This window comes from Nelumbo lutea, chromosome 3, assembly GCF_056320005.1.
Source record: "Nelumbo lutea isolate HS-2025 chromosome 3, American lotus-T2T, whole genome shotgun sequence".
NCBI classification, from domain to species: Eukaryota; Viridiplantae; Streptophyta; class Magnoliopsida; order Proteales; family Nelumbonaceae; genus Nelumbo; species Nelumbo lutea.
The window spans coordinates 47,881,173-47,906,308 of NC_142686.1; the positions used below are offsets into that span (position 1 = coordinate 47,881,173).

General features: G+C 37.1%; 2 protein-coding genes and 1 long non-coding RNA gene across 9 annotated transcripts in view; 2 read left to right on the plus strand and 1 right to left on the minus strand.

Annotated features, from left to right (window-relative positions):
• Positions 1–409: 409 nt before the first annotated feature.
• Positions 410–6,129, plus strand: LOC148864779 (histone acetyltransferase MCC1-like). Of its 4 annotated transcripts, none has more exons than XM_088976172.1 (6): positions 410–745; positions 3,599–3,849; positions 3,944–4,088; positions 4,190–4,289; positions 4,372–4,600; positions 5,709–6,129. In XM_088976172.1, the coding sequence occupies exons 2-6, from the start codon at positions 3,743–3,745 to the stop codon at positions 5,890–5,892; spliced, it is 765 nt and encodes a 254-aa protein (XP_088832298.1). In that variant the 5' UTR covers positions 410–745; positions 3,599–3,742; the 3' UTR covers positions 5,893–6,129. The 4 variants fall into 4 exon arrangements, with proteins under 4 accessions (XP_088832298.1, XP_088832301.1, XP_088832299.1 ...); XM_088976175.1 differs by having other exon boundaries at positions 410–645; XM_088976173.1 differs by having other exon boundaries at positions 511–745; positions 3,417–3,849.
• Positions 6,130–9,648: 3,519 nt separating this feature from the next.
• On the plus strand, positions 9,649–10,769 carry LOC148864780 (uncharacterized). The gene is made up of 2 exons (XR_016110593.1): positions 9,649–10,366; positions 10,462–10,769. It is a non-coding gene; the product is annotated as an uncharacterized LOC148864780 (long non-coding RNA).
• A 3,510-nt stretch (positions 10,770–14,279) lies between these two features.
• Positions 14,280–25,136, minus strand: part of LOC148864781 (uncharacterized) — a 140,271-nt gene continuing 129,414 nt past the window's right edge. For 2 of the 4 annotated variants that reach the window (XM_088976179.1, XM_088976177.1), the window contains exons 23-26: positions 15,967–16,050; positions 15,707–15,886; positions 15,068–15,127; positions 14,280–14,977 (exon numbers count right to left, since the gene is read on the minus strand). In XM_088976179.1, the coding sequence (XP_088832305.1) occupies positions 14,903–14,977; positions 15,068–15,127; positions 15,707–15,886; positions 15,967–16,050 (399 nt within the window). In that variant the 3' untranslated portion in view covers positions 14,280–14,902. Of the gene's footprint in view, positions 14,978–15,067; positions 15,128–15,706; positions 15,887–15,954; positions 16,051–25,136 lie in introns of all 4 variants that reach the window. The other 2 variants (XM_088976178.1, XM_088976176.1) reach the window with 1 other exon arrangement.

Consider the following 25,136-nt stretch of genomic DNA (forward strand, 5'->3'; position numbering starts at 1 on the left):
GATTAAAGTTAAATCCAAACATACTAAATTTATTATATATACGGACAAGTGCGAATACAGACCATGCAGAATTCTGAATTCCAGCCCCCTACTATTAGCTCTCTCCCCCTATAAACCGCATTCTGCCCATGAATTTGACATCAATTTGCGGTCAGATGCATTCCCTTGTAGTTTAGGGCTATAAAATTCTGATGTCGGATGGTTGGTCATTCTCCCTTATATATTAACATAATGAATTTAATCGGATTGAAGTTAAATCCAATTCTGATTCGACTGTTATATTGACGAGATTTCAAAATCCAAATCCAATTACGTACAGCACATCCAAATCCGATAATCGGATCGGATTGTCGAATCGGGCTCCGGAGTTTCAGATTTTATATACAGTCCTAGTGGGTATGGGCTTACCGGAAAAACCCGCTTCCTAAACCACTAGAGGTAGGCCGAGCTGCGAGTCGGCTTTCGGAAATCAGAATCCAAATCTGGGAAACGCCCGAAACACCCACGTGCTCGCATTTATTCCAGTTGCCAAAGACGAATTCGCAGGGGAAGAACAATAGTAGAATACAACATCACCGTCAATTCTTTTCTTCTGAAAGTCCTAATTCTTCGAACGTTGATCCTTTTTGGCGTCCCAGAAATAAGGTACGAGTTTCTGTTTTTGATCCGGCTGGTAAATTATCATCTGGGTCTCGTCTGTCCTAATTCTTCGAACGTTGATCCTTTTTGGCGTCCCAGAAATAAGGTACGAGTTTCTGTTTTTGATCCGGCTGGTAAATTATCATCTGGGTCTCGTTTTGTTTGACGTGAAACTTATACTTACCGATTTGAATTTCAGTTATTTTAATTTATTGATCCACCTGTTTCATCTTCGTCACTGGTTGATCAAGAGTGTGGGTGTTTCTGAATTGGGTTTCTTTTCCTTTTCTTTTTGTCCTTACTAATTTTCCTTTAGAGTTACTAAAACACTGAAATCCGTGGTTTTTGTGTTTTAGTACTGGGAAATTGGATCTCTGTTAAGTGATTCTTATGATAATGGCTTTTCTGGAAGTGGGTTTCATGCCATTTCATGATTGTGGGTATGGTCAGAATGAACTGTGGTCTAGAGACTCAGATGATATAATGGGAAATCGGTGAGTTCTGTTTGTTCAGTCATTTGACGGACCTGGCTCTTCCAAGATCCCGTTAACTTATTTTTCTTAATTTCCTTTTTGTTATTTTATAGCTAAGCTGCTGAATTTGGTGTTTTCAAAGCTGAGGGATTGTCATGTTGGATACGATCAATATCTTGTGTGATAATGGTTTAAATTTTGTTGTTTTAATTCTCCATTTAGGTTATTTTGATTGGTTTGTCTATGCCTTGTGATTAGTTACTTCTTGTTTCTTTCCCTTCAATCATTACGTTGGTGTTTTCGATATGGTCGAAAGGTATCATTACTAGGAAAAACAACAATGTTTGTCAAATTTTTATGGCACTTATGATTCTGATTGGGACTTCTTTGCTTTTATTGTTTGATGTTAATCATTATAAGACACCTTCTATCATTATGTCTGTCTTAGTAAGTTGTTTTTTTGCTAGGCTGTCTTATTAAGTAGTTCAGTAGTGATTATTGGTGATTTTGAGTGCCTTTTGTATACTGGTTTAGAATAGGGATTGACATTAGCCTCCTTTGTTTATAGATCATGTTCATCTTTAAAACAACAAAAGGCATAGACAAATGGAGAATTAAAACAACAAAATTTAATTCAGTAGTTCAGTGAGATTTCAGCAGTACTGGTTTAGAATAGGGATTGACATTAGCCCCCTTTCTTTATAGATTATGTTCATCTTTGTTTTGGCTTTTCTTGATGGCAGAGTTCTAAATCCTCAGAAGACTCTGAACTTTCATTACTCTATTTATTATCAGATGTAACTTACATTTAAGAAGTGATTCAGCTATTAAAACTTCACTGCAGTCAAACTGTCAAAGGCATAGTATATGATAATAAGCCTTCTTACGTAAATTGTAAATGGAAAAGATTCGTTCATTCACTCTTTCTTTCACAAAAAGGATTCATCTGTATCCCATTTTTCTTTTATGATAACTCTAATATGCATCTATTTTGCAGGTCTTTGTAATTATATTTCCTTTTAATGAAATACATTCTTTACCTTTTTTCTCAAAAAAATAACCCTAATATGCATCTATTGCTAGCAAAACAAGCACTTTAAAGGACCAAAATAATAGATCCATTTATGATGCTTTACTTTTGCAGAAAAGGGTCAATCAGCATCCCATTTTTCTTCTCTAATATCCTGATGTTGGCTACATGGATCTATTGCTAACGAGATAAGAATTTTAAAGGGCCCCTTCAATGTTGCCCTTTTGCAAAGAAGACATAAGGAAAAGTCTGGTTGATCTAGTCTTTTATGTTGCTAAAATTTCATAAAGGGAGAAAAAAAAACCATGCTTAAGACAAGATGAGCAACTGAATGGAGATCCAGTGGCTAGTGATAATAATTTTATCTTGAATTGTGAGTTGGGAATGGAGAGAAGGTACAATTTTGGGGTGATAAATGATGTGAATGGGAATGCTTAACCTTGTGGAATGGGCTTTGGTACTGAAATAATTTAGGGGCATGATCAGATTGGTCATAAAGAATCTATGGAATGAGACTTGAGACATTGATGTATTGGTTTGTTTTTGTCTCCTTGGCTGCTTGGCATAGTTTGCATCTTTCTTTTTTCATGAGACTCTTATAACTCTTTTATATATTAATGAAATCAGTAGTTACCTAAAAAAGGAATACTTGAGGATGTATACGTAGTGCCAATCCACTTTTGTCGAGTTGGCTGTAAGGCATCCCTCGTATTTAGGAGATACAGGATCAAAATGTGGAAAGGCAGGTTCCCCACATTGTGTCCCAGTGGGCCCTATGTGCACCCTGTTGCTAACCCAGTGACTAGGTCTAGCGTATAGCACCTGGCCCCTATGGTGGATAAAGCTGCATCACCAGCATCAAGAAAAGGAGGAATATGCATGTAGATAGGGTTGGATTCTATTGTTATTTTATTCTTGTATTGGTAGGTCTCGTTGTATTACAATAGAATGTATATAGGCTATTTTGTAATCTGCCCACGTAGTAAGGGGTATTTATGTACTTGTACATATCCTTTGCCCTGCTCAGTAAAACATACTCTTTGGGGGTGGGGACACCCTCCCAAATTCTTCTTCTTTGTTTCATACCTGAAACCCTAGAAGGGTGACAACGTAGTTCAAATTTAGACATGCTTTATTGTGGAAATGTTGAAAAAATTGGTGAATGCCAATAAAGAAAAGAAGAAAATAAAAACAAAACTTGATCAAGATATGTCAATTTGATGGAATTTGCTTTTTGACCATTGTGTTAAATTTTTACATACCTGCTGCAGCAGGAATTAGATTTTTGGTCATCTACAAGGGACTGTATATTTGTTGAGTAGCTGCCTGCATGAAGTTGGGAGAAATTAGCAACTATAAGTTGTATATATCTCCAATTATATGAGGAAGCTTCTATTTGGTTTTTAGGCATCAGTTAACATCCTACTTAATTTGCTTCTTCCCTTCATGATTACAGGAAACATGGGAAAACAAAGTGTTTCCATGCTTTCCAACAATTTCATGGCTGCTATTGGAGAAATGATGTAAATGGAGACAGAATTTCTTCTATATGTTCTCCAAAAAATCTTATGCTTGAAGGGGTTTAGCACCATAATCTTCAATGGTGGACCCAAAGGCCCAACTTTGTCCAAATATTGTTTATAGGCCTATAATGCCATCTGATCTTGAAGTTCTTGAGCACATACATGCAGATCTATTTCCCATCAGGTAAAATTCTCCAAGATGATGCTTTCGCAGGTCTGTGCACATATTCAATATACATAAAACATTATGACTTTATTTGTGAGGATGTTGTTTTCAGGTATGAGTCCGAATTCTTCCTAAATGTAGTCAATGGCTGTGATATTGTTTCATGGGGGGCTGTTGACCGTAATAGGCCTGGCTGTCAAAGTGATGAACTTATTGGATTTGTCACTACTCGTACTATCCCAGCTAAAGAAAGTGAAGTGAGCCTCTATCTTTGTCATGAGAAAAATATACTGATATATTTTTTTTTTTTTTGTGTTCAATGGTAATGATTTGTTGTAACCAATTATTTACCTGACAGATAGCAGATATGCTTAGATGTGACTCTTCATGGACAGATCAAACACTTGTTTATATTCTGACGCTGGGTGTAGTAGAGTCTTATAGAAATCTTGGAATAGGTGAGAGTTTTCTTCTAGTCTGTTCTTTGTTTTATGAATTCCTCTTTGACCTACTAAATGGTTCATGCTGTTGGATGTGCAGCTACTTCACTTATTCGAGAGGTTATCAAATATGCATCAAATATTCCTACTTGTCAAGCAGTCTACTTGCATGTCATTGCTTACAATGATCCAGCCATTCGTTTCTACCACAAAATGATGTTCAAGTGCATACGAAGGTTGTCAAATTTTTATTACATCAAGGGTCAACATTATGATTCGTACTTGTTTTTGTATTACATAAATGGTGGCCGATCTCCTTGCTCTCCACTGTAAGTACAATATTCCTTTTCCTTCTTTATTTTCTATTTCCTTTTTCCAAAAGTTTAGAAACTGGTTAGTTGGTATCTTGTTGCCATTGCCATGGAAATATGACTTGGTTGATCTTATTCATGTCATGGACAAATTATGAAGTTCTCTTGATTAGTTTGGGTGTTGGTAGAATTTATTACTTTACAAATGTAAGGCCAGTTTCTTACACCCCTATACATAGAAAGAGGAGCCATAGCTTTCCAAGTTGTTGAATCAAGGAAAACTCTTAATTAGATGGATGGAGGAGATTCATGGTTAATCCTGAAATTGCTTGGTGCAATGGTAAAATGTCAAGTGACAAGTGTGAACATATGAGTTCAATTATGGGATCAGCCACTTTTGGATATGGCAAAGGTTGGGTCCATTATCCGGTGCACCCCTTCCAAGATTCCATATAGCCGGAACCAACATTTGGCAATGGCCCTGAAAATGGCTCAACTGGGTTTTGTCTAAGTTCCTAAGTTAAAACTAACACAATGATGTGAAATTTCTTTTTGATAGCAATAGATACTGGGTATATTGCTCTCTTCTAGTATTGTGGGTATTTATTGTCTTTTGGTATTATATACCTGAATTTAATTCTCTTCCTGCTTTAAGCCAGGTAGGTGTCTAGGTGCGCTTGACTTGTTATTTCCTTGGGAATCATTTATGCTCCTTAGAATTTCAATGGGCAAAACACAGCGTCTGAATACAGGCCAAAAAAAACTGATTTAGGAACAACCGTCAGTTACAATATATTGCACATATATTATTACATATCTAGACAGCTTAGTAACAGAATATCAGTGTCAAATAGCTTTCCATGGTGGAGTTATGATTAACACATCTACCTGTGTAATGACTTAATTATTAGCTTATGGATTTAAACATGAGTTGAAGGTGTCTCACGGAAGAAATCAGTATTATATACATTCTGCTAGAAATAGCATGCATTCCTTTGGTATTTCTTTCCAGGGGTGATTTTGCTTTCCTTCGCTGACAATATCAGTTTGTAGGACCATAGATTGGTCGCTACCTTTTGTTTGTCTTGTGACTACTTCAGAGTGTGTTTTTTATTTTCTTCTGCAGAGAACTTGTCACTGCAGTGGCAACTTATGTGAGGAGCCTGTTCAAGTCCTTGACTGCAAAAATATGGAAGAAAGAAGAGAAGAAGGTTCCAAGATGGTTCAAATGTAAAGACACCAGTTGCCTTCTAGTCACACAAAACAAGAGAATCATCACAACTGACAGTACTGGTTTTCAGTGTGCTTAGTATGGTCTATGGTGATCCCACTTTGCTGCTGCCACTGAAAAAGAGCTCAAAAGCAACACATTGGAGTGATTTCATCCTCAGTGACTCCATTTCTATTCGTTATGCCCAGTAGCCTGTGTAATAATCTCTTCCTGTTGTAAGATTTATATTTCATTTATGTGTCAATCATAAGATGGCCTTGTTTATACAAACTCTCCTTGAGAATTTATATGTTTTGTGTGACTGATTCGCTGTGCATTTCCATGCTTCATACAATCCACATCACCATTATTATTGAACTCCACCAGCTTATTCTCATCGTCACCTTACCCATTGTGTATGAATCCATAATATTCCTTATCAAAACTTGGAATCATATAAGCGACTTAGGTTGTTTTTGGGACGGCAATCATAGCATGAGGCTTTGGATATTGTCACCTAAAGATGAGGAATTGGAAGTCTGTTTGAAACTTGGTTTTGGATCTGAGGAGGGGATTAATCGGGGCAGAACCAGAACCTTTGGGTGGTTTCTTTCTAAACCAACAGCTGAGGGAGGATTTTACTGCATTTAGTTGGATGGTGGAGCAAAGTTTCTGCTAAGTTTGAAGTGAATCTTCACGAATAATAGTAGTATGAGAAATTCAGGCCTTCTTGTATTGGGGGAGTTCTAAGGAACGAGGAAGGGAATGTGATAACTATGTTCTCTGGCCCAGTAGAAGTGGGAAATTGTTTGAGGACCGAGGTACTAGCAGCCTTGGGAGGGGTGCAAAAAGCTGAAGACACGAATATCAATAAGCTGGTTATAGGAGATTCTGAGATCGTAATGAACTGGTTAAAGAGAACTATAGGCTCTGAAACTACAGCAATGAAAAAAGAAAGTTTAAGTGGCTGATTACGGACAATGAAGTTAAATGCACATGGGTAAAGAGAACAGCAATTCTTTTGCAGATGGGTTAGCAGGCAAGGGGTGAATAAGGATTCTGTTTTCTGGGCTCCGGTGTAATTGTTTTTCACTTTTTCTTCTTTTTTGGGTGTCTGGCGACATCTTTAGGAAGTTAAGATAGTTTAGCTCCCCTCCAGTTAATGAACTGGTTAAAGAGAACTATAGGCTCTGAAACTACAGCAATGAAAAAAGAAAGTTTAAGTGGCTGATTACGGACAATGAAGTTAAATGCACATGGGTAAAGAGAACAGCAATTCTTTTGCAGATGGGTTAGCAGGCAAGGGGTGAATAAGGATTCTGTTTTCTGGGCTCGGTGTAATTGTTTTTCACTTTTTCTTCTTTTTTGGGTGTCTGGCGACATCTTTAGGAAGTTAAGATAGTTTAGCTCCCCTCCAGTTAAATTTATTCTGTTAATGAAATTTCTTGTTATTGATAAAAAAACAAATCTTAACGAATAGTTGCCTAATCATTTTGTTGATTTTTGGCATTGTCAATTTTTAACTGGGATCCGTTCATTAAACGATGTAATCTATGCTGCTGGACAGCCATTTGGGGTGAATTTTGATAAATACCACCTGACTGCTTACAACTTTTATGATACGGGTTGATAGGTTACAATTTTTTTTCTGGTATCATAATCGAATCCCCAAAAAATTCAATTAAATGATGGATCACATTTTGAAATAAGGAAACGTGGCAAGTTGCAAGGCTCCTGGACTCATTTATGGCAATGTTATCAGACTGGAGATCGGCTTCTGTCAGGGAAAAGCCCGTTTGAGCAGTCTTGATTGCCTTGCATTGATAATATCTCCTTACGTACCTTTTCATGGGAGATTTTCCCAAGTTGCATATCTCCTTACGTACCTTATTCATGGGCACAGGTTTGCCCTGACAGAAGCAGATCTCATCAGACTGGACAGAAAACCAGAAAGGTCAGTGGACCAGATTCTTAGATGATTTTATTTGGAAAAGTCAAAAGTCAAAATGGGCACCAGTTCAACCACCTGGCCGGTCAGGATCTGACGGAACTGACTTATGTGTTATGGCTCTGTGTCACAGATGACCCAAAAGCTATCTGTAACCACATATGGAATTAGGTCTAGGGTCCTCTTGCCACATACTGGAAATTGGAATTTTAAGATCTTTGTGAAAAGAAAAAGAGAACGGAATTTAAGATCAGAGGCACGTTAGTCAATTAAACCATTTTGCAATCGTCTGGGACATGTATGCTTGGATAATCTTGGATATGGTGGGGTGATTAGGATATCTATTTATACTACTTTAAATACCAAAGATAGCCTCAATAATATTTTTGGAATTTTTTGAGTACAACATTTATCTCTATTTAATTTATTGATAAAAAATGAGGGCAAATAGGATAATTTGTAATTGATATTAAATGAGTTGAAAAGAGATAATTTTATGTTATTTAATGCATTCAATCTCTTCTCATTAAATCCAATATTTAAGGTATTAACTTGCATTCACCTTCACTTAATCATATATTTAAGACATTTTTGTTTATTCTCATCATTAAATTTTATTAATTAAATTAATACATAATAAACTAATAATTTCACTAATATAAAAACTTATACTTTAAAATCTATCTCAAGGGATAGTGTTTTCGTCTAAGTGGGTAAGAAATTAAACCACTTTAGGTCAAATGGGCCAATCCATGTTATCACAATTAAATGATAAAATTCAATAATAGATAAAATGTAAAAAAGAAAATTAAAATTAAAAAAAAACTAGAAACATTTTTAACATCATATATTCAGCATATTAAACAATAATAAGTATGAAAAAATAATAAATATTTTTATTAATGTTGAAAATAGAATATAAAATTTAGGGAAATTTCCCGATCAATACCCTGTACTTTGGCTCGAGTGACAATTTGGTCATTGCACTATAAAATTTCCGGATCAGTACCTGTCGTTAATGGACCGTCAACCAGCACATAAAAAGACACAAATACCCATCTCATTTTCAATAACCGACTTTGAGTCATTTTCGAAATGACAAAAATGACCTCCACTATAATAACCTTTCACTACGAGTGGAAACCACTGTTCACTGCTCTAATCTTCCAAATAGCACAGTTCTCCCCGCCGGTGCTGATGAGAGGAATAGGCCGCCAGAAAAGCTCGGATTCACTCCATCGGAATTCAGTTCCAGAGTCTCATTTTAGGCGTTTCAGTTGCTGCGGGAAAGCTCTGATTTTCTCTACCGTTGACTGATCGAACCTTCTTTTCTCTCTCTAAAGACTAAAGAGTAGTAATCTTTGACACGCCGGCAAAACTTTTTTTTTTTTCTCAAAATCTCTCTCTCTGCAATCCTTCTCTGAGAAGAGAAGCCCAAGAGAAACATTGCAGAGTATAACATTGTCCGAATCTGTCTAGCGATGTTCTGTTCTTTTCAGAGGAGAGTTGACTAAGGGTAAAAACTACAAAAAGAGGGTCACTCTGTTTGTGTGGGCTAGAGTAACTGGAAGGATTGCCATTTACTGCTCTGGCGGTGCTTAAGCACTGGTTTTGATTTGTAGAGGAGGAGTTAGGTCTCCCTATTTACCGCTTTGTGATAATCTTACAACATATACAAGCCAAGTAAACACGGATCTAGAACATCTATCAGTTCCATAGTTTATCTCATCTCCTACAACCATAAGTGAACACCCAGTTTTGTAGTACATACTCAACTTTCATCCTGAGATTTTCACACCCATTTTCAAAGTAAATATCGTCTGAATCTGTATAGTGATGTTTTGTTCATTTCAGTGAGAGTTGACTAAGCGTCAAAGAACTATAAAAAAAGGGTTGCTCTGTTTGTGCGGGATAGACTAATAGTAAGGATTGCTGTTTGGAAGAAGAGGAGTGGGGGATTGGCAGCGATTTGGATCCTTGTCCAGAGAAAAGCGGTTCATTTTTGCTTAGTCTTTTTTATTGTTTTGAATCAATATAATCATACGAGGCGGAATAGAGGATTGAGGAGTCAAATTTTTCAACGAATTGTTGCAGCTTGGGGAGGCACGCATTTTGCACGCAAATAAGCTAGTTTCTGTTGAGTTTTGGGGCGAATATGAAGTCACACAGTTGGCAATTCGGATAAGTTATTTGTGATTTGAATTCATCAGGTAACATAAGTATATGTTCGGGTCACAATGACTCCAAAAGGTTTATCAGGAGTTTCAACAATGGCTTCAGCTTTGGATGGTGACGATCTAGCGAGATCGCCGAGTAGCCGGAGAAGTTGGGGCTCAATGAGTCGGTAGGTCTGGAGCGCTGTACCGGATGTTTTTAGTTTGAGCGGGAGGCATGGAGAAGATGAGGGGGAGCTGAAATGGGCTGCTATCGAGAGGCTCCCTACATACGACTATTTGAATAGGGGAATGCTGACGCAGGTCCTGGATAGTGGAAGGGTTGTTCGAAATGAGGTTGACATTACAAAACTTGGTGTTGATGACAAGAAGCTGCTCATGGATAGCATCGTCAAGGTTGTTGAGGACGATATCGATAAACTTCTTCTCAGGCTCAGGGAGCGAATTGACAGGTCTCTCTCTCTCTCAGAGTGTCTGTTTCATTAAATCATTTTATTAATTCTTAATTTTGTTTTCTTGATTGTTGCTAGTTCATTGTTTCTTGCAGCAGCTCCCTGTTGCCTTTCTACAACATAGCCAACATCTACCAGGCTCTTAAGTTCTTGCCATCACTCCCAATGAACCAGCAACAATCATGAAAAAAATGGCCCTCCTTCGTCAGTCAGCAATGAAGGAGGATAGGGAGTGATCGCAACAGCTTACCTTCAGATCGGAGATCCTCTTCACTGGTCTTCTAACAGGGAGCCGTCCGCATGCTCAGATCCTCGCCGGTCTTCCAACCCAGTACTGAAGATGAGCTAGTCTTTTACCCTTCTTTTATTTGTTTAAAAAGAAACGGATAAAAAGATCCAAAAATTATCAATAATGGTAACTTTGGCATTTTATAATTATTTAATTTGAATATGGTGTCACGTGATGGCACTGGTTGAGTTAACGATAGGTATGGAATTGTTGCATTTGAAAAGTTCGAGTATTGAGTTGTCTCATTTTAAAGTTTGGGGACCAAATTGTCACTCGAGCCAGAGTACAAGGTATTAATCAGGAAATTTTCTTAAAATTTAAAATTAATTGGAAATAAAACTATTTTCTTATTCTCCCTCATTAAATCTCATATCTAAGGTATATTCTCTTATCGCATCCTATATTTAAGATATTTTTTTCTTATCATTAAATTAAACTAATTAAATCAATAATATTAATTTTAATAGTATAAAAATAAATATTTTGAAAAGCAATTCAAAAACAAAACCATTTTCTTCCCTCCGGTGGGTAAGCAATTCAAGTATTCAATCATTTGGGGTCAAATTGGTTAATAAATAATATCATGATTAAATAATAAAATATATAATACAAAAAAAGAATTGGGCATATCTCTAATATTGTATATTCATTATACTAAACAAAAATAAGTATGAAATGTAAGAAGTATTTTTATTAATGATGAAAATGAAATATCAAATTTAAAATCAATATAGAAATAAAATGATATCATAATCAAATAATAAAAATTTTAAAAACAAAAAATACAAAGAATCACTAAAAAAAAAAGATAAACATTAGGGCACATATTTAATGTTATATATTTATAAAAAATAAAATATTGGGCACATCTCTAATATTGTGCAATCATTATATCGAACAAAAATAAGTATTATACATAAGAAATAATTTTATCAATGATGGAGATGTAATACAAAATTTAATGTCAACCTAGAAATCAAACTATTTTTCTTTTCGGGTGGTGGTTTACTGGTTTGGGTCAAATAGATTAATCAATGATATGATAGTTAAATAATACATCTAAAAAAAAATAAAAAAGTACAAATGATCAAAATAATATATAAAAATATATAGTAATTATATCAAATAAAAATCAAGTGTGATAAGTAATTATTTATATAATTTAAATGAAATAATAATTTAAAACTAATCAGAAAGCAATGTTATTTTATTATTTAGATGGTGGGCCAATGATCCAATTTTTTAAAGAAACTCATGATGCGATAATTGAATAATAAATATTTTAAATAAAGATAGAGCACAAAAAAAATGAAGAAGTACAAAATTTTATCAAAAACATTTGAGAACATTTCTAGTGTTGTATATTCATCATATTAAATAAAAATTAATTTTATTTATTAGTAAATCCTATAAATGCATGTACTTAATTACTAGTACTTAAAAACTAATAAATCCTATAAATGCATCAATATAAACAAACAAGAAACACATCTCAATAATTTTATGCAGAGTATGAACTACCAAGATATACTCAATTGATATTTGAAAAACAACTGACCAATAAGATGGAATCATAAACATGGTAGCAAATACGGGTTTTTTTTATCAAAATTCATGGGTGGATTTTAATTGGTCAAAACTCTTTCCATACCATATCTTTCCCGCATCATAGATTTACCCTCAAAATATTGGGACAAATAGGCAATGCATGGATACGCTTAGGAAACAGAAAATACAAATTTAAAATCAACATAGAAATAAAATGATATCATAATCAAATAATAGAATTTTTAAAAACAGAAAAAACAAAGAATCACTAAAATAAAAAAAATAGAGAAACAAGGGAACATATTTAGTGTTATATACTTATAAAAAATAAAATATTGGGCACATCTCTAATATTATGCAATCATTATATTGAACAAAAATAAATATTATACATAAGAAATAATTTTATTAATGATGGAGATGTAACACAAAATTTAATGTCAACCTAAAAATCAAACTATTTTTCTTTTCGGGTGGTGGTTTAGTGGTTTGGGTCAAATAGATTAATCAATGATATGATAGTTAAATAATAAATCTTAAAAAAAATAAAGAAGTACAAATAATCAAAATAATATATAAAAAATATACTAATTATATCAAATAAAAATCAAGTGTGATAAGTAATTATTTATATAATATCAATGAAATATATAATTTAAAACTAATCAGAAAGCAATGCTATTTTATTATTTAGATGGTGGGTCAATGATCCAACTTTTTAAAGAAACTCATGATGCGATAATTGAATAGTAAATATTTTAAATAAAGATGGAGCACAAAAAAAATTAAGTACAAAATTTTATCGAAAACATTTGGAAAAATCTCTAATGTTGTATATTCATCATATGATTCCAGAAATGGAATACAAAGTTTAAATAATAATAATAATTCGTCTTTGTAATTTAAAATTTCCCCATGCAAATGCATGTACTACTAATAAATCCTATAAATGCATCAATATAAACAAACAAGAAACACATCTCAATAATTTTATGCAGAGTATGAACTACCAAGATATACTCAACTGATATCTGAAAAACAACTAACCAATAAGATGGAATCATAAACGTGGTAGCAAATAAGGGTTTTTTTTTTTTTTTTTTATCAAAATTCATGGGTGGGTTTTAATTGGTCAAAACTCTTTCCATACCATATCTTTCCCGCATCATAGATTTACTCTCAAAATATTGGGACAAATAGGCAATGCATGGATATATATATATTTTAGCAATTCTTTATTTTTCTATTTTTTGTTTTTATTTTTTGGTTGATACAGAACGAACGTTGGTTCATATCCACCAATACAGAACGAACATAGATAATATTATACACCATATTAAACCATGCACAACTCCTTTAAAATCTGATAATTAAACACCCTGTATCATATCAACATTTTGAACCTAGATTTGATGAAGTTTTTTATTTTTATGTTTTACTTCTTGATGGAAAATTAATTAGATGGACAATTTAACTTTACCAAAACAGGTAACTAGGTAATAATCTCCACTTTCTCCATGGTTTCTGCTGTCGAACTGCTTTACTTCTCAAAATTATCTGGTATAAAATATTATTACCTCTCTCCATATCAAAATTTGGGACGGTCATGACACAATTTCCAATTAGACATTGAGACTGGGATTGAAATGTAAATTCATTGTTGAAAAAGATTGCTCAACAAGTATATATTACAGAATTTTCTAAATCATCACCGGACATGTTTGATATTTCATAGAATATCTTGAAGCACTTTGTGTGCACTCTCCAGAAAAGAAGATTCCTTTAAGGCTTGAATAGAAAAGTAAAGAAATAAATAAAGATCTTGCAATCCATCCTGTGTAATCCCCAACACCCCAATACACACTACACGGACCAATAGTTTTCATAAATTAATGCAACCTAGGCAGACTCTAGAACAAATCTGATGGATATGTATGTTTAGCACTGTTCCACGATGCAATGTTCTTGTTGTCACCAAAACTCATAAATAATTATCTGAATGATTCTGGTTGTTTGTTTCAAACAGAATAAATGCTGGATGGATCTGGAGTGCTAAAAAAAAGAGAGATCCAACAATTTATTTTCAAGCTTCAAACAGAAATATATTAATTGATTCCGTTGAATACAAAAAACCATCACCATTGCTGGGGAAATATCAAGCTTCTACAGTGATTACTCATTTAAGAAGTATGAAGTTACAATTGTGAGAGTACGCCAGCAAATTAATTGCAAAGACAAACAGATTGAATACACAAAAAGAGAAAGCTGAGGAGAAATTTGCCTACAAATAAGAACCATAACCAAAAAAGGTGCAAGCACTAGATAATTCTATAAAAGAGGGAGGGGGTGCTAATGGAGAGAAAAAAAAAAGGAAGTGACGACCTTGGTGAATCAAAGGGAGAAGAGAAATTAAAGATGAGAAATGCAATGTCAAATTCAAGCTCTCAAGCTCTCAAGCTCTCACTACCATTGCCTACTAATGAGGAAAAGTTTAGCTTACGGGGGAAGAAAAAACAACAGCTGGAAAGTTGTAGAGTATAAAGAACTCATAATTGTAGGGTTGAACTCTCACAGAAAAAAAAAAAATAATAATTGAAGGGTTTGAACGTCACTCACAAGGTATGAGAAAAGGGAGAAGATGACCAAATAAAATGTAGACAGGAGACAGTAAAACCTTTGTAAAGATAATTCCCATTATATCAAGATTGACTAACATACAGGACAGGTACCAAACCAGCCATTTTTCCATCCCTTCCAGGGCGTTTCTTCTTGACCTGAAATATGAATGGCCAATAAATCAGTGGTACTAATTCCAATTCAGATTTATTGATGACATGGATTTTAACACCTCTTAGTATACTTACATAGAACCATCCATCCACCTCGTATTCTATTTCAACTTCCTCTCCTGCTGTCAGGTTGAGCTGCAGAAAGATTGTCCCCAAAAAATTCTCAGTCTAAAATATCTAGTGAAATTACTTTTCAATGAGACCTGGCTGGATGGGAAAAACTGAACCATAGATCCCATCTTATTCCAAGTGATCTGATGCCTAGGCCCAAACTAGGTGTTGCTATAAATAACCACAAACAACCATACATTACATACATACATACACACATAAGCTACTAAATTACACATCTATTATGCAATCACATATTAACTATAAGCTACTAAATTACAAAATAAATCAATAAATGATTTAATGATAGCTTACACGATTTTTGAATAAAAAATGACAAGATAACTTCCATGGTTCAATGCAAAAGTACACATACGGATTAAGAGACTCATAGTAAGCCAAAATTGGTTGCACATGCTTGTATTGATACATGAAAGGGAGCATAATCACTTGTTTGTCCCCATTATGATGTCACCTAGGTGATAGGCCTCAAAAAATGCCAGGATGGTTGCCTAGATGATACTTTGACTACACTGAGTCATCCTTCTTGCTGAAAACATGGGTATCTTAGATTTTACTTTTTCACTCAAAAGGTTAACTTACCTCGTCATCACCACCAGCAGTGAAGTCATAAAGTGCTTTTCCAAACTGTGGATTTTCGGAAGAACTTGGTTCATCATCTTGTGATCCAAAACTTTGCGTGCCATGCCCAGCTAGTGAGTTCTCAAATGACTCATATCTCTGCGTAACAGATGGTGAATATGATGGAGGGTCTTCTCTAGCCTGAAGATGGAATAGTTAGTGTTTGCAGATATCATCATATAGTATAAGCCAATTGGAATGAAGCATACATAGGATCTAACCGGAGAACCAAGACCCTCGGATTTTGATGCAGAACCAACAGAGGGACCACTAAATCTGCTGGCAGCTGGTGCTGATAATTTCTCCTGTCATAAACAATTAGAGTTGTGTGAATATAATCTCTTACAATCAAATATTTTTTGGTAATAAATAAAAAGAAATTTCATTAATGATTAAAGGAAAGTACAGCTAAGGGTTGATTAGAAATCACCCGACAAGCAGAAAGAAAAACAAAACAAGGAAAACATACAACAAGAAAATCATACAAGTCTTTCAGCTCCCCAATTCCAACTAACACTGACAAAAAAACAGCCCCAAAAGAGTCCTTGATATCATCCAGAAAATCTGGCAGAATCATGATCCAATCCAGAATCCTGCTCCCAATGATTGAAGCAAGACAATTGTGACACTTGTTGTGGTTTTCAAATATTCTTCTGTTACTCTCCTTCCAAAGCTCCCAACAAATTGCAAAAGGAACACAACTCCAAACTATCTTTGCTTTTCTGGTTTCATACAAAGTGGGCCAAAGATAAAAAAATTCTTTCAGTGATCTTGGAGTTCATAAATCCATTTTGAACAGATAAAAAAGTAACACTAAATGATCTTCGAGTAGCAACGACCAAAACAAAAGTGAAGACAATCTTCCTCAAACAGACACAAATAACACTTTGTTGCCAACTGAATACCCCTGCTCTTTAATATGATCTTGGATGGAGAATGCTGTCCAACACAACCAACCATACAAAAGCCTCAACTCTGGATGGAATAGGATTGCCCCAAATATCTTTAACCTCTGCCTTTTCAACTTGATTTCTTGCGAAGGCTCTGTAAACAACTTCAAGAGAACATTCCATTTCTACTCTCCTTCCACCACCTTGCATCCCCCCTTTCTACTTGCATCTCTGTGGCTTGCAATTTACATTCCTCCACCTCCCGGTCAAAAAGCAGCCTTCTAAATTTTGGGCACCCAACAAAAGAACCCTGAACAACTTCATAGCATTGGGTAATTGATATATTTTTTCTGCTGAAACTATACAATCTTGGACATGGCTCACATAACTTTCCAACTCCCAACCAATCATCCTACAAAAATTTTACATTTGACCCATTTCCAACAATATAAGAAACATAATTCAAGAAATCTGAGTGAAATTCCTTTCCATACACAAACTCCATAGAAGACTTCACCTCCTTTGAATCCCACTGAAAATTCACAAATCCGTACTTGCATGCAATCAACTTCCTCCACAAAGACTCTCTTTCACTCTCAAATCTCTACAACCGATTTCCTAATTGTGCTTTATTAAATTATCTTACCCTTCTAATCCCCAACCTCCCCATCTTGTTTGTCCCTACACACCCAATCCCACTTCACCAAATGATACTGTTGGAAAGTAGAAGATTGACTCTCTGATTGATTCTCCATAATTTTAGGTCCATCAGTTTAGGAAACATACATAAGTTAGTTTCCTAGAATCATGGGATATCCTAAAATCATAGGATATTAATTGGAGAATCCCACTGACATAGAAATTAGTTTTCTAGGAAAAGTTAGTTTCCTATTTTATCACTCTATAAGTTAGCTCTGTAATTCTATCTAAAGCTGTATATATGCTCCTTCCAAGACAATACAATCAATTCATTTTTTCTCTCAAATTCTCACATGGTATCAGAGCAGGTCACGACCTAATCTACACATAGTATCGACTACTTGGAGACTTTTGCATCAGTAGAAAAGATTATCAGTATCAGAGTTTTATTATATCTTGCAGCCAGTTACTCTTGGCCTTTGTTTTAGATGGATGTTAAAAATGCCTTCCTCAACGAAGACTTGTAGGAAGAAGTTTACATGTAGTTGCCTCTTGGATTTTATGGTGCAGAAACAGGAAAGAAGGTTTGCTAGCTGAACAAAGCCTTGTATGTACTAAAACAGTCCCCCAGAGCTTGGTTTGATAAATTCAGATAAGCCCTTGAAAAGTTTGGTTATGTATAGGCCTAGTCAGATCACACGTTGTTTATTGAGAAAGTGGATTCTTCCTTAACCTTGCTTGCTATATATGTGGATGATATTGTAGTGACAGGGAGTGATAACAGTGAGATTGAGTCTCTTAAGCAACTCCTTCATCAAGAGTGTGAGGTAAAAGATCTGGGATAACTATGATACTTATTGGGTATTGAGGTAGTTAGGTCAAAGCATGGGATTTTTGTTTCTCAAAGAACATATGTTCTTGACCTGTTGGAAGAAACTAGGAAGTTGGGCGTTAAGCCTGCTGACACACCTATTGAACAAAATTATAAGATCAGTGCAAAGGGTGGAGAGCCCCTTGAAGATAAAGCTATGTTCCAATGGTTAGTTGGAAAACTCCTCTATCTTTGTCTCACACGACCGGACATCAGTTATGCAATCAGTGTTGTTAATTAGTATACGCATTCTCCTAGAACTACTCATCTACTTGCAGTTGAGAGGATATTGGCATATTTGAAGAGGTGCCCAGGTAGAGGTGTTCAATTCAAGAATAATGATCACATGAAGATAGAAGTTTACATAGATGCTGATTGGGTTGGGTGTGTTGATGATAGAAGATCTACCTCAGGATATTGTTTTTTTGTAGGAGGTAATCTTGTCTATTGGAGGAGTAAGAAACAAAATGTTGTTTCTCGTTCTAGTGCTAGTAGAAGATCAAGACTGCAATCAGTCTTGAACCCTAATAGATTTTAGGTTTAGAAAAGCAGAAGAAAAGTAAGAAAGAGAAGGAAGAGAAGAGAAACAGAAGAACACAAGGGTTTGAAAGGAGGGACAGATTCTAACACATCTGCCGCCGCCACTCTCTTAGTATTTATAGGTTATGTTCAGCACATAGAGGAAAGGACAGATCTGCCCTTAGTACTTACATGACAAATACAGTAAATAAAAACTGAAATAACAAACTGACCCCAACTGACACTACTATGACTGAAACAAATAACTACACATGCTGTCCTACAAACACAGTGGGGACCACTGCTGTGGGGCCCACATCAGTGTTCTCTATACTCCCCCTCAAGTTGGGAGTAGATATTTATCATTCCCAACTTGGATAGGTCTGTCTCTAACTTCTTCCTTGGTACAACCTTGCTAAGGATATCCGCGAGCTGCATATTAGATGTGATATACGGAAGACACACTTCTTGTGATGTGACCCTCTCTCGCACAAAATGTCGATCAACTTCGATATGTTTAGTTTTGTCATGCTGCACTAGGTTGTGGGCTATATTAATAGCTGCTTGATTATCACAATACAGCATTAAGGGCTTTTCATAGTCAATACCCAACTCTTCAAGTAGTGATCTCAGCCATAAGATTTCAGCCACTCCGTTAGCCATTGACCTGTATTCCGCTTCAGCACTAGAGCGGGAAACAACACTCTGATTCTTACTCCTCCAAGAGACAAGGTTACCTCCCACAAGGGCACAATATCCAGAGGTAGACCTTCTGTCATCAACATTCCCAGCCCAATCGGCATCTGTATAGGCCTCCACCTTCATGTGATTATTGTTCTTGAGCAGTATACCTCTACCGGGCATCTATTCAAGTATGCTAATATTCTCTCTGCCGCAAGGCGATGAGAAGTTCTAGAGGAATGCATGTACTGGCTAACAACACTAACTGCATAACTGATATCTGGCCGAGTGAGGCAGAGATATAGGAGCTTTCCAACCAACCGTTGGAACATAACTTTGTCTTCAAGAGGCTCCCCGCCCTCTGCACTAATCTTGTGATTCTGTTCAATGGGTGTATCAGTAGGCTTAACACCCAACTTTCCAGTTTCCGCCAACAGATCTAGAACATATTTTCTCTGAGAGATAAAAATCCCCTGTTTAGATCTAGCAACCTCAATACCCAAAAGATACCGTAGTGCACCAAGATCTTTCACCTCAAACTCTTGATGGAGCTGTTTGAGGGACTCAATCTCATGGCTACCATTTCCTGTCACCACAATATCATCAACATATACTGCAAGTAGTGTCAGAGAGGACTCCACCCTCTTGATGAACAATGTATGATCTGACTGGGCCTGTACATAACCGAACTTTCCAAGAGCTAATCTGAACCTATCAAACCAGACTCTAGGTGACTGCTTCAAACCATACAAGGGCCAAGAATGATTTGTTGCAAGGGATAACAGAACTCGAATGGTGGTCATCTTGGCTACTGGGGCAAAGGTCTCCAAGTAGTCTATACCATAAGTCTGGGTGAACCCCTTTGTGACCAGCTGGGCTTTGTACCTTTCAATAGAGCCATCAACATTATGCTTCACAGTGAATACCCATCTACATCCAACCGGTTTCTTTCCTTTTGGTAGGTCAACCAGTGCCCACGTATTATTCTTCAACAGGGCATCCATTTTGACTTGCATTGCATCTTTCCATTCTAGAACTGATAAGGCTTCTTGCACTGTTCTTGGAATAGGGACATTGGCAATTCCGTTTCCCTTTGCGGACGGCAATAGGGAGATCAAGGTCATCCACAGGAGGGGAAGTTGCAACAGTGGAAGGTGTCTCAGTAGGTTCTGGATCAGGAGCCACGGAAGGAACTGGAACTGGCCGGGACTGCCGATGACTAGGATCAACCTGTCTGCATCGCCTGTGATAGACTCTCAACTCCTGATCCCTCTGACCACCCTCACCACTACAGCCTTCATCACCCAGTGAAATAGGTAAAGGAACAACCCCACTCCCACTGCGCTCCCCCTGAGGAAAGAGACTCAAAATCCCACTCTCACTGCTCTCCCCCTGAGGAGAAACCCTAGGATAATAGGGTGTCTCCTCAAAGAAGGTGACATCCATGGAGACAAACCTTTTCCCTGAAACCGGATCATAGCAGCAATAACCCTTTTGAGTTTGTGCATAACCGAGGAAAATGCATTTGGAGGCCTTAGGTTCAAACTTGGAATGATGAGGCCCGAAAAGCTAAACAAAACAGGTACAACCAAAGGTTTTAAGAGGAACAATGAACAACTCCCCGTCTGGGTATAGAAGGGAAAAAGGGGTTTTCATATCAAGAACCTAGGAAGGAACTCGATTAATGAGATATACTGCCGTGAGGATAGCATCACCCTAGAAGCGAATAGGTACATTAGAGGTAAACATAATGCTTCTAGCCACCTCCAAGATGTGCCTATTCTTCCTTTCGGCAACGCCATTCTGCTGCGGTGTATGAGGGCAAGTGCTCTGGTGAATAACTCCATGGCTAAGAAGGTAGGAGGTCAATGGCTTAGCAAAGTATTCCTTTGCATTATCAGATCTAAGGACTTTGATTTTGGCCCCAAACTGAGTGAGAATCATTTGATGGAAGTTTTGGGTCATAGCAGGAACCTCATCCCGAGAACGCATAAGATAGACCCAAGAAAAGCGGGTATGGTCATCAACAAACAGTAGAAAATATTTGTACCCACCCATAGAAGAGATGTGATATGGCCCCAAACATCAGTATGCACAATATCAAAAGAAGAATTACTCCTTTTATTACTCAAAGAATAAGAAGTTCTACAATGTTTGGCAAACTCACAACTCTCACACCTCAACTTTGATAATTCAACATACTCAAATAAAGCAGGAAACAGACTCTTCAAAGACCTGAAAGACAAATGACCTAATCGATTATGCCAAAGCATAACCGGACTCACAGACTGAGAAACAAAAGACTTCTTATCCACTGACTCCTCCCGACGAGAACTCTCTCCAAGCAAATAGATCCCGTTCGTCTCACGGCCAGTCCCAATCACCTTCCTCGTCTCCAAGTCCTGAAAAACACATCGGTCAGGGAAAAATGTTACTGAACAGTTCATGTGTTTGGTAATACTATTGATTGAAAGCAGGTTAGTATCAAGCTTAGGAACATGCAAGATAGAAGATAAAGAGATAGTATCTGATAGCTTGATGTCACCCTTGCCCGAAATGGGAACAAGAGAGCCATCAGCTATGGATACTCTATCTCGGTCATAGGGCAAGTGATGGCAAGCTAGTCATATGGTCGGATGCACCTGAATCTATTACTCAGTAGTGGTCAGTATTACCTAGAGTTGAAGCATGGTAAACTGAGGCTCAAGTACCTGAATGTGCAAATGCAGATGTGGCAGGGGCTGATGGTGATTGAGACGGCTGAGCTGAACTCCCAACTTCCTTTTCCAACTGTATGAGAGCAACCCGAACAGCGGCTAAGGTCTCTAGGGATGTGCTTGATGAGGATGCTGAATGTGCAAATGTAGATTTGGCAGGGGCTGATGGTGATTGAGACGGCTGAGCTGAACTCCCAACTTCCTTTTCCAACTGTATGAGAGCAACCCGAACAGCGGCTAAGGTCTCTAGGGATGTGCTTGATGAGGATGCTGAATCAGTGTTCATGCTCACATGAGCATTACCCTTCTTATTTCTTAGTTTTGTTGGGACCAAGTGAGGATGTAGCTTCCAACAAGGATCACCCCCTGACTTAGGTTTAACAGTTGTCAGGGCTGGGAAAGGGGGCTGAGGCTGCATCATGACTTTTCTCCTAGTCTCTTCACTATGCACTAGGGAGTATGCTTGAGAGAGGGTCACACTATCTCTGGTCAGTATCTGTTGCCGCACAATGTCATATTCTGAATTCAAGCCAGTCAAAAACTCAAACACCCTATTTGTCTCGACTTGCTTTCTGAGTCTGTGCATCTTTGGGACTCTCCCACTCAAGGGTCTCTAGATGGTTAATCTCATGCCACAAGGATTTCAAGGTAGAGAAGTAGACAGAAACTGGCTTCTCTCCTTGTTTAAGGCTGTTCACCTCACACTTCAGTTGATAGGCTCTGGCAACATTAAGGGGTTGGGAATAGGTTTCTTTCACAACATCCCATATCTCCTTGGCTGTCTTTGCCCACAAGTAATTTCGGCTGATATGTGGTTGCATAGAATTACACAGCTATGCCATAACCAAGTAGTTCTCTTGAACCCACTTGGTGTATGTTGGGTCCTCCTTAGAAGGCTCTTTCACATCTCCCAAGAGGTAACCTAGTTTTCCCCTTCCTCCAATAGCCATCATGGCTGATTATTGGGTTGTTTTTGGAGGTCCTATTCAGCTGATTATTGGGTTGGGAAGTTGCTGAGACTGTTAAAACTAAGAGGTACTAGTCTCATCTACATTCCAGCCCCTTCTTGAAGGCTGAAACAGTAAACAGTGCCCTATACTTTGAAGGCTGAAACAGTAAACAGTGGGCTGTTAAGTATTGCACACCGAGTGTTCGACAGAAGGTCTCTCAAGGATTGTATTTCTTTTGTCTTCCTCTTGAGACATCGGCTGTTAGAATCAGAAATATCTTGTGTTTGGAGGTTGCTGGGTGTCTTTTGGAGGCTGAAACAGAAAAATAAAAGAACTATCACCGAACTTTGCATGATGGATTTCTCAAACTTTGAAAACAAGAACACTACTGAATATGGGCAGATTACTTTGAAAACAAGAACACTAGCTGTAACTACAGTCAAGCTTGATGGGACAAATTACTTAGCTTGGTCACAATCAGTGAAAATCCATATTTGTAGCAAAGGAAAATGGGGTTTTATTTCTGAGAGCAAGAAGGCTCCTCCAGAGGATGATCCATCTTATGAGAGATGGGTACAAGAGAACTACACTGTAATTGGGTGGCTTGTGAACTCAATGCAGCCACAGATCAGCCAACATTATCTGTGGATGAATTCGGCTAAAGAGATCTGGGATAGTGTTGCAAAAACTTATTCCCAGAAGTTGAATGTTGCTAGAGCTTACAAATAGAGAAGTGATGTGAAAAATCTAAGACAAGGGGAGAAGTCACTTGCAACATACTTCTCAATCTTAAGATCTATATGACAAGAGATTGATTTGATAGAGGCTGTGACTTGGGATACCCCTAAGGATGCTGAAACATACAGAAAATTGGTCGAACGGAATAGGGTGTTTAAGTTCTTGACAGGAATGAATTCTGAATATGATATTACAAAGCAAAACATCTTGTCCAAGGAAGATGTTTCATTCTCACAAGCATATACTCTGGTCAGCAGTGAAGAAAGTAGAAGGCAAGTGCAGGTTCAAGGAGTTGGTATTAATGATCATTTTGCAAATATGAGAATTAAACCCAAAGGGGTTACAGAAGCTCACAGTGGCTCAAGAAGGAAAGAAGTGGTGTGTGAATATTGTAAGAAGCCAAAACATTCAAAGGACAAGTGCTGGAAGTTGCATCCCAATCTTGTACCTATCAGATTCCAGAAGAAGAATGATAGTAGAAATACAGGAAGTGCACATGCAGCCACAGGCACAGATACAGAGGTTGAATCTACCAGTGCACAGTTGGCAGCCATGAAAGCTGAATATGAGAAGTTTGGAAAGATGATCAGTCAGCTTGAAGGTGCATCTTCATCATCCATCCCTTCTGGAAGTTCAGCCACCATTGCCTTTGCTTACTCAGGTATAAGGGCTTCCGCTAACCATGCATCCACCTCAGGTAAACACAAAACCCCTTGGATCATAGACTCAGGTGCTTCTGATTACATGACCAACCTTTCCACTTTATTTGTTTCATATGATTTACTTCCTGGCCGTGACAAAATCACCTTAGCTGATGGTTCTCTTGCCCCTATTTCCGGCAAGGGAATTGTCAAGGCTACAAACTCCTTACTCTTACCTTCCACTCTTCATGTGCCTAAATTAAATACCAATTTGTTATCTATAAGTAGCCTGACCAAATCATTGAATTGTTGTGTAACCTTTTTCCCTTCTCACTGTGTGTTTCAGGACCTGAAGTCTCAGAAGGTGATTGGGAGTGGTCATGAAGCGAATGGAATATACTTGCTCGACACCCCTGGCCAATGCTTTGATCATCCCAAGAATGTTGCTTTTGGTTCTACTTTTTCAGAGTCTGTTAGTCAAATTATGTTGAGTCATTGTCGGTTGGGTCATTTACCTTTTTCTGCTTTAAGCCATTTGTTTCCAAAACTGTTTAAGGAAGTCAGTGTGTCCAGTCTCAATTGTGAGTCCTGTCAGTTGTCAAAGCATTGTAGAAAAAATTACCCTGTGAGCAATAAAAGATCATCTTTTCTTTTTCATATTGTGCACTCTGATGTGTGGGGGCCATACCATTTATCCTCTATGGGGGGTTACAGATATTTTATCTTGTTCATTGATGACTTCTCT

Excerpts from the sequence above, each read along its gene's own strand:
- LOC148864779 (XM_088976172.1), top strand. The coding sequence starts at position 3,743 with ATGGTGGACCCAAAGGCCCAACTTTGTCCAAATATTGTTTATAGGCCT. Across the intron at positions 4,089-4,189 it reads TCCCAGCTAAAGAAAGTGAA|ATAGCAGATATGCTTAGATG; the intron begins GTGAGCCTCTAT and ends TTTACCTGACAG. Across the intron at positions 4,290-4,371 it reads TTATAGAAATCTTGGAATAG|CTACTTCACTTATTCGAGAG; the intron begins GTGAGAGTTTTC and ends TTGGATGTGCAG.